The 9,590-nt window shown below is 39.6% G+C and overlaps 1 protein-coding gene across 1 annotated transcript; it reads left to right on the top strand.

The window, feature by feature from the left end:
* Positions 1-738: 738 nt before the first annotated feature.
* LOC131011658 (protein ROH1-like) lies at positions 739-2,825 on the top strand. Its single transcript, XM_057939435.1, has one exon. The coding sequence runs from the start codon at positions 1,482-1,484 to the stop codon at positions 2,652-2,654; it is 1,173 nt and encodes a 390-aa protein (XP_057795418.1). The 5' UTR covers positions 739-1,481; the 3' UTR covers positions 2,655-2,825.
* Positions 2,826-9,590: the final 6,765 nt, after the last annotated feature.

The following is a 9,590-nucleotide window of genomic DNA, read 5'->3' as shown; positions in this document are numbered from 1 at the left end:
CAAATACTCCCAAAGAGCGCTTGGCTCTTAACTTATAAACTCTTTGATTTTGCAAATACTTTCGAAGAGCGTTTGGTGCTTAACTTATAAACCTTTTAAAATAGTTAATAAATTATTGAAGAGCTTATAAATTGTTCGTAAACGTATAAGCTCTTGTAAGGTATTTGACAAAATAAGCTTCTAAATAATTTAATAAATAAATTTCAATAACTTATAAGCTCGCCTAAAAACAATGTTCATCAACCCACAAACTTATTTTTTAAAAATTTTATAAAGAACAATTATTTTACAAAAATAATTTTATTTTGATTTGTTATCTCCATCGTATCCAATTTTATTTACATAACTTCAATTTTCCTTATCTGATTAGTATTTTCTCTTTCTAATTTAATTTTTTTTCTCTAATTTATAAGTTTAATTATCCAAATATTTTAACAACATATAATTTTTAATATATTACATTGTATAAATTCTTTAAACAGTTATTAAAGCTTATAAAATCTCTAAAATAAACTATTTATCATTTCGTATCCACGTAAATTATTATCTGACATTTATTTAATTATAAGCAATTATCTGTCAAAAATAAAAATCTGATTTATGAAGGATTCATTTCGTGGAAATATGAATAATTAGAAGGACGAAAAGGCGAAAAAAGCAAACAAAAATAAGGCGCGTCAGGCGCGCGTTTGTGGCGTGTAAAAAAACATTCTTTCCGCCCAATCACAGTCACACCCAATTTCGGTTTCACTTTTCATTGAAACGAATATACATTTTGTTTTGTGAGAATTCACGAGATTAATTACCACTAATTACAGCGTATGTCTTAATCCTTTCTTCATCCACTATTTAAAGTTCGTTAAAATCTGTGAAGCCGATCAGACTTTTTGAATGTCTGAATATTCTTTCCCATAATACGCGGTCCAAATCACCCCCAATATAAGGTCTTTCCTCATTTAGGGTTTCCAACATCCCCTTTTTCCTTCTCCTCCATCCATGCTTCATCGGAATAATTACAAGCTGTGATCCTCCAATTCTATCGTATGCTATTCAAACCGTACCGATTTCTGGTTTTCTAGAAATTTGAGTTTTCTTTTTTAAAAGAAGGTGTATCGTTGCATTTCTATTGACGATTTTCCTATCTTTTTTGTTTTGCATCTGGATATTGCTTGAAATTTCGTTTTTCTGGTGAAAGAGAGAGGATTCGGGTTCGGATTTTTGAATTTCTGCATTTTTCTGGTGAAAGAGAGAGGATTCGGGTTCGGAAATTTGAATTTCTGCATTTTTCTGTTTTCTATCCGGTTAGAATTGGGGTTCCTGCTGTTATTGCTCATTAGCGTTTGCAGATGTTTTTTTTCCCCCAAATTTGAATTGTGGTGATTTGATTGGCTCTGAGTTTCATGTAAAGAAAAGAAAAAAAAAGTTGGAATTATCGGAGTTGCAGATTTGAATTGGATGAGCTGAGATTTGTGAATCGAGAAATGCCATCAACAGATTTTCAAGAGTCGTCTTCATCCCCATCGAGCTTCAATTTGTCGATCCTGAGCCGGAGGCGCGATCAGGTGCACTCGATGGATTCCCCTCCGCTGGAATCTAACGGGCAGCAATCCGACCTGGAGGCGTTCCAGCGCACAGTGGCGGAGCGCTTCCAGGACTTGGCCGCAGCGCCCTCGGAGGAGCTCCTCTCGATCCCATGGATCCGCAAGCTCCTCGACACATTCCTCTGCGTCCATGAAGAATTCCGATTGATTGTCTTCAACCACAAGAGCAGCCTCGCCAAACCCCCCATGGACAAGTACATTACTGATTTCTTCGAGCGCAGCGTCAAGGCGCTCGACGTCTGCAACGCCATCCGCGACGGCATCGAGCAGATTCGCCACTGGCAGAAGCAGCTCGAGATCGTGCTCTGCGCCCTCGACAACCAGCGCAGCATCGGTGAGGGCCAGTTCCGCCGCGCCAAGAAGGCCCTCATCGACCTCACCATCGCAATGCTCGACGAGAGGGACTCCAACACCACCGTCTCCCACCGCAACCGCTCCTTCGGCCGCCAGAGCAACTCCCGGGCGGAGCCCCGCTCCATGGCCAACTTCCGGTCGCTGTCGTGGAGTGTGTCGAGGACCTGGTCGGCTGCGAGGCAGCTGCAGGCGATCAGCAGCAACCTGGCCCCGCCCCGGGGGAACGAGATCTCCGCCACCAACGGGCTCAACGTGGGCGTCTTCACCATGAGCTACGTGCTGCTGTTCGTGATGTGGGCGCTGGTGGCGGCCATCCCCTGCCAGGACAGGGGCCTGCCCACGCACTTGTTCACGAGGCAGTTTGCGTGGGCAGCCCCCATTGGCTCCCTCTACGAGCGGATCATGGAGGAGTCCAAGAGGCGGGATAGGAGGAACACGTGCGGTTTGATGAGGGAAATTTATGAGATAGAGAAATGTGTGAGGCTTATGAATGAGCTGACTGATTGTGTTGAGTTCCCATTGACGGAGGAGAGGGAGAGGCAGGTGAAGCAGAGGGTGCAGGAGATCGGGAAGATATACGAGGCCATCAAGGAGGGTTTGGATCCGTTGGAGCGCCTCGTGAGGGAGGTGTTTCGGAGGATTGTAAGGAGCAGGACTGAGGGGCTCGACTCCATAGCTCGAGCTAATCTTCAGGATTGATTGGAAACAATCCTTGTATGTATTAGAGAATGTGATTATGATGTATTAGTTGGAAACAATCTTGTGTTTTACATCGTTTTCGTTTTGTATAATGGATTTGGGGGTTCACATTTGTGTATATTCACACAGGAAATTGCAAGTTTGGAAAACATGATCGATGTTGCATCTTCATATGTGTTTTAGCAGATTAAGAGAGACCAAAATGAACTGAAGAATGCTTATGAGCTGAATTGCTGTCAGCCTATCATGAATCTCAATGTGTCGAAAATATTACTCTCTACTTTTGTGCCAATCATTTAGGGATTGAGATTGTATCACACTTGATAATCCGTCCCACTTTTAATTTTATTTATTTTTTTATAAGTATATTTTTTCTATAATTTCAATTTTGTATGTTATAGTTTAATTTTATGATTATTAAGTAGGATTTATTTCATCCAATTAGAGTATGTAATTATTTTTATATTTTATAATAATGAGCTGATAAATTCAAAGTTATGCTATAATACTTCATTAAAATTTTAAGTTTTTGAAGTAAAAATTAAGTCTTGTTTATCAGCACCTTTTCTTGTTTCCAATTTTTTAGAGAAATATGTTGTCAGCCTCATCAACAGCACATCATAATCAAGAAAATTGATTGTCATCTTTCATGCTTATGCTTTTTTAGGTTTAGGAGTAAGAGGGTGTTTAGCTTATAAGCTTATTCATAGTATTTGCTAAAATAATTTCCTAAATAACTTATAAGCTGTGTAAGGTTTAAGCTCTCAAAAAAATAAATTTCTTTATACTAAATTATTATTTTCATAATTTCATATACAATAATTATTTTATAAATATTATTCAGCTATAAAGTATAATTTGTTATTTTCATCATATATTATTTCAAGTTTATCGCTTTTCGATTTTTTCAAATACTTTTTCGTTCTAGCAAAACAAATTTTCCAACACTTTGACAACTTATAAATTTTTGAAAAACTATATTTATGAGCTTTTGGTGGAATGGAGGTGGAGTGGAATGGTGATTCCTACCTCCATTCCATTTCTATGCTTGGTCTAGTTTTATTTTAGAAATCACCATTCTTAAGAGAATCATCATTCCTTTACATATAGAAATCATCATTCCTTCCCTCCAACATTGTATTATTCATTCCATTCCATTTCTAATTCATCTAAATTTAGGTTTTGACAAAATTGCCCTTATATATTTTGCACCCCCATCCTCCACCCCACCCCACCCCACCCCACCCCCTCTCCTCCAAAAAGTATTTTTTTAACTTTTCTCGCCACCCCACCCCCTATCCCCAAAAAAAATATTATTTTTTTAAAAAATTTCTCGCCACCCCCACACCCTACCCACCCCTCCCCCCCCATTTTTTTTGTTTTTCTCCCAACCCAAACCTGCCACCCACCCCACCTCCACCCCACAACATTTTATTTATTTTATCTTTTTTAATTTTTCTCACCACCCCCAACCCATCCAAAAAAAATTAACTTTTTTTTTTAGTTTTTCTCGCCACCCTCACCCAAAAATTTTAATTTTTTATTTTATTAAATTTTTCTCGTCACCCCCACCCCTACACCCCCCCCCCAATTTTTTTCTTTTTTTACTCGCCACCCCCACCCACACCCATTCATCATGATGCAAAAATGCCACAAAGACACATGCCCCATTGGTATTGCAACTCAAGATCCAGTTCTTAGGGAAAAGTTTGCTGGGTGAACTTGAACATGCAATAAAAAAGGGTAAATTTGGTATAAAATCATAATAAATTTCTAAATTTTGATTTTTTTCCACAATCTTTCATTCTTGTTTCAAAATTCATAATAAATATTTTTTTGGAATTTTTCACGATGATAGATTTCGATCAAAAAAGATAGGGTGTGGGGGTGGCGAGAAAAATTTTAAAAAAAAAGATAGGGGTGGGGTGTGTGTGTGTGGGGGGGGGGGGGGGTGTCGTGGGTGGCAAGAATCTTTTTTTTGTGGGGGGGGGGGGCTTTAAAAAAAATAATTTTATTAGTATTCAATTTTTTTTTTCTTTTCGTTTTCACCCCAGTGCAGATTTTGGTTTGTCCCTACAAATATAACACAAAATAGAGATGGAAGATAGATGCAAAATAATACCAATTTGATAAATTATGAAGTAAATGTTAATTTAGTAGAACAAAATAATTTCTTTCCATTCCTAAAATTTTTTTTTAGATACTAATCATAGGAATGGAATCAAACACGAAATTACAATTCCATTCCTTTTGTATTCCTTATGCATACTAAGCAAATGAATCACCAAGATTTATCATTCATTTCCTCTCTTCATTTCATTCCATCGTACCAATAAGTATCATGTAATTATAAACTATTTAAAATAAGCGTAACAAACATCATCGGAGTCATCTCATTGACCCCAACAATTGCTTACATGCTACGCATTTGCGCGTAAAATTATGGCAAATGGCAATAGATTGCACAGAAAATGATGGGATTGAAACTATTATTTGTAGCATAGGACATAACATTAGATAAGGAAAATAAAGATGAATATTTAGTCGCTGTTAGACGTCCATTTGATTTGTGGAAGTGACATGAGTATAAAGTTGTTTGGAGTCTTACAAAAATTTCTAAAGCGTTATTAATTTTTTTTGAGGAAAGCGTTATTAATGTTTCATGTCATATCATCCTTTTTTCTTTGTCATCTTTATTTCCTACTTTTGATTAATGAATAATTAAATTTGAAATTCCTTTAACTTCGCATATTAAACATTCAGCACACGCACTTTTTACTTGGTACTTTAAATAATTAATAACGTATACCTTATTAGGTGCATGTGTGCAAAATGAAAACGAATCAAAGCTGGAAAAACTGTGTTTTCTGGCAACCAAATATGGGCAGAGTTTAAAATTCGGTAGCGTAGCGATCTTATTCTTCTTCACTTTTTATTTATTTTTATTTTGTGATGTAATTTCTCAATTTCATATTCCTGAAACTCCATCTCGTATTAATAACCTTTTATGTCTAATGGATCATATTATTGAATTTCATAATAATGTAAATATCGGTTACCCATAGTATAAAGTATAAACTATTTGGAATCATGGGATTATTATTTACTAAATTTACAGTAATTATCACGTAACAAAAAAGTTGTGAAAACTGGAGAGAGTACTAATTTTTGAAATTGTATTTGATGTAAACCATTGGAATTGCCCCTGGATCACATCAGAAAGAAAAAATAATAAAAATTTATGGCAACCACAAGTTTTAAAGTTGTATAGACTATGTGCAAATAACCGAAAACAAGAAAAATAGGAAGTACAAACCCAATGCCAATGCCCTTGACGAAGTTAAATGTATTGGGGGAAAAAAAAGCCAAATTTCGGCACAAATGACATACAAGTAACTAATTTAGTTGTGAGAAAAATTGTTGAGCTAAAGTGTGATTTGGGTTTGTATATAGAGTTAATGGTAGTTTTTACCCAATTTCAAAGACAAAAATAAAAATATATTCATTATAAAAGAAATGTATAAAATGTATTCATTTTAGGGTTGAAAGTACTAAGATACCCTTAAAACAAAAAAGAAATACCAAACAAATCCCCTTGCTCGCCACGCTCGACATCTCCGCCTTGCTCGACGTTCGATAACTCGAGGTGATTGCTCGCCTTGCTCGACAGTTCTAAAATGCTCGACATTCAATGTTCGACGCTCGATGCTCGAAGTGTCGAGCATCGACACCTCGATGCTTGATAGTTGAATGCTCGACGCTTCAGCGTCGAGCAATGCGCGTATTACACCTAAGGGTAAAAATATCCTACATGGATAGATTTTAGGGTTAAGTATCAATTTAGCCCCTAACGTAGAGGCCCCTGTAGCCAATACAACCCTATGCGCAGGGGTGTCTCAACTAAACCCCTAAGGTCCATGTTTTGCGTCAAGTAGACCCCTCCGTCTAACGGAGAGTTAACTCCGTCCGAAATTTCACATGGGCATTTTGTCGAACAGGTGGAGCGCAGACATTTCAAATTAAGTGAAGAGAAAGGTAAAGCCCACCGCTGTCTTAAAATCCTCTTTCACCTCGTCCCCCAATCCCACCATCGACCTCAGCCTCCGCAGGCAGCTCACCTTGAACGGCGTCGAGTCGATGGCGCCGAGCACAGCGGCCAGCTCGTCGCGCTTGGAGTTTGCAGTCGTGTTTTTGAAGAGAACGGTGGTGTGGGTTTCTGATAGAGATGAGCCCAACTTGACTCGCTTGATGAGTTGCATAACGGCGTCGTGGTCGTGACCTCTGTTATGGGAGAGACCAAGAGACCAAGAGAGAAGATGATTTGGTGTCAGTGGTAGGGATTCGGTTCGGGTCTATGAGGGAGATAGAGAGAAACGAGCGGCCGGTTGCTTCAGTTTTGAGGATAGATGAAGAAGAAGAGGTTTCCCTTGGTGCACATCGGCAGACGTTTTCCACAACCTGGGGCGCGGCGGTACCGCCGATTTGAAGAGGGTAAGGCTGAGGAACGGCGACGGGGCACCTATTTTCCCAAGTTAAGATCTTTACCTTGATTCTGCCCTCCACCTGTTCGACAAAATGCCCATGCGAAATTTCGGACGGAGTTAACTCTCCGTTAGACGGAGGGGTCTACTTGACGCAAAACATGGACCTTAGGGGTTTAGTTGAGACACCCCTGCGCATAGGGTTGTATTGGCTACAAGGGCCTCTACGTTAGGGGCTAAATTGATACTTAACCCTAGATTTTATTGTTTTGAAAAAAGTGGGTATATTTTATATTTCATCTTTCAAAAAGAATATATCTCATTTTAGCTCCTGTATATATTAGGAGTGTTGAATAAAATGGTAAAGCTGACGAAACAAGCGAGCTAGAACTGACCCAACATATGTCAAATCAGCCCAACATCCCAAATTCAGCCCAACTTATTTTTGACACGAAGTATATGAGCAATAATTTGTAGCTAAAATATTTGTCTGTCATTCATAAAATTTCCGACTGAAGAAACATATACAGATTTGTGATTGGAATAGAATGGAAAGGAATGATAACAACTTATATTTGACAAAGATAATAAAGATCAAATAAAAATCCCATTTAATGTAAAAATTATGAATCGTTTCCACTTACCATATAAAGTATCTACAGGATCACAAAAATGCAATTACTTTATTCAAAAAATTAAATTATTACTTTAATTTAACCATACTTACTAAAATGATTAATTTTTTTGGGTCACTGCATATTGTATTAGTATAATAACCTAATTTATTTTAGAATTGATATGAAAATCTAATTCTAAACAAGTGATCAGGTAAATCACCTTATACTTGGGTGCTAAGAGCATCTGAATTGGGGGTTCCTTGATAGCCTACTTGATAGCCTACTTGATAGTGTTTGTGTTATTGAGTAGGTAGTGCTGCATTGGGGTTCCTTGATAGCCTACTTGATAATATTAGTTTTGATTTTATGTTTTTCATTTAAATTTTATTGCATAATTTAAATAGCATATTTTTGTAATAGTTAAATAATGGATTAAACATAAAATTTAAAATTACTTAAAACATAAAAAAAAAATACATAAAAATTTAAAAACACCTAAAAAAATTACATAAAAATTTAAAAAACCTAAAACATCATTAAAATCACATTCCTTGATAGCCTAGGATAGACCACGACGCCTGAGCACGTCGGCGACCATGGACGCGTGCAATGCACGTTGTGCGTCCGTCATGTGCGTCGTATCCGTGTTCAGGAGCTGCATATCGAGCTCCCTCTCCCGGATATCGTTCATCCGCTGGTACTGGGCGGTGAATGCCCTCATCTGCTCGTCGGTCCTCTCCAACCTCTCCACTATTTCTGGTGGAGGATCCGAGCTCGTATGCGACGCTGCTGCCTTCCCTTTCCCTTTGGCCGCCGCCTTGTTGCCAATGGGCCGGGCAGAAGAGATCTCCTCGCCCGACGCCGAGGTGGTGAAGCCGCCCTCTTCCGTAGTCTTTGTCCTCTTGGAGGCATGCACGTCTCCAAGGAGGTACATCGACTTGAACTTGGGATTGTTCCGGAGAACTCTCCACGCGTTCCAGAAATTGAAGGAGGCCCTGTGTGGGCTTCGAGCCTTGAAGAGGGTTTGGGCCTTTTCACGAATCATATCATCCGAATGACCGGACGACCAATTGTTGCGCGTCTCCACCCAAACAACTTCCCAGAGACGCACATCCGCGCTCACCCGGGACCAGTGGCCTTGAAGTTGCTTGATCTTAAGGTCGACGCCGAGGATGAGGTTCACACGTTCGCGGATCCGGCCCCAATATGCCTCTCCCTTCTGATCCGTCCCACGGATCGAGTCGTTGGTCTCCTCCGCCCAAATTTGGACGATGAGATCCGTATGCTGTGGAAGGTAAGTATGACGGTACCTAGCTTCCTTGTCGTGCTTGATTTTGGTAGCCTTTTCCTTCCTCCGACCGCCTTTCTTTGGTGGGGAGACACTCTGCTGAGCACTGACCGGTTCCTCCTCGGGCGGGCTCTCCTCCAAGTTGATTCCTCCCATATCGGGATGATAATCGGAGGAGAGATCGGGGCACCAATTTGGATCGTAGAAAGGGTTGTGTGGATCCATGACGGAGAAAATTGTAGGAGAAGAAGAGGTGTGGAGAGAAGAAAATTGGAGAAGAAGAGGTGTGAAGATTGTGGGGGAGAAGGTGGGGTTTTTTAAAGAAGAGAAGAAGAAAAAAAAATTGAAAACGGTCGGTCAAAGGTGCGCAATTTTTCCTTTTTTTTTTAATTGGGTGCGTGCATTGCACGCGCCATCCATTCTCCCCTATCGAGCATACCCGATAACTCGGGTACTCCTCGAGGAGCTCCCCCCCGCATCGCCCTCCTCGACCGGCTCCCTCTCCTCGAGGAGCCACTCGAGTACCCGCGTTGCGGGTGCTCTAATAACC

Source organism: Salvia miltiorrhiza, chromosome 2, assembly GCF_028751815.1.
Source record: "Salvia miltiorrhiza cultivar Shanhuang (shh) chromosome 2, IMPLAD_Smil_shh, whole genome shotgun sequence".
In the NCBI taxonomy this organism is placed as follows: Eukaryota; Viridiplantae; Streptophyta; class Magnoliopsida; order Lamiales; family Lamiaceae; genus Salvia; species Salvia miltiorrhiza.
Note: the sequence above shows the minus strand (reverse complement) of the source record. Positions and strands in the feature narration are given on the sequence as shown.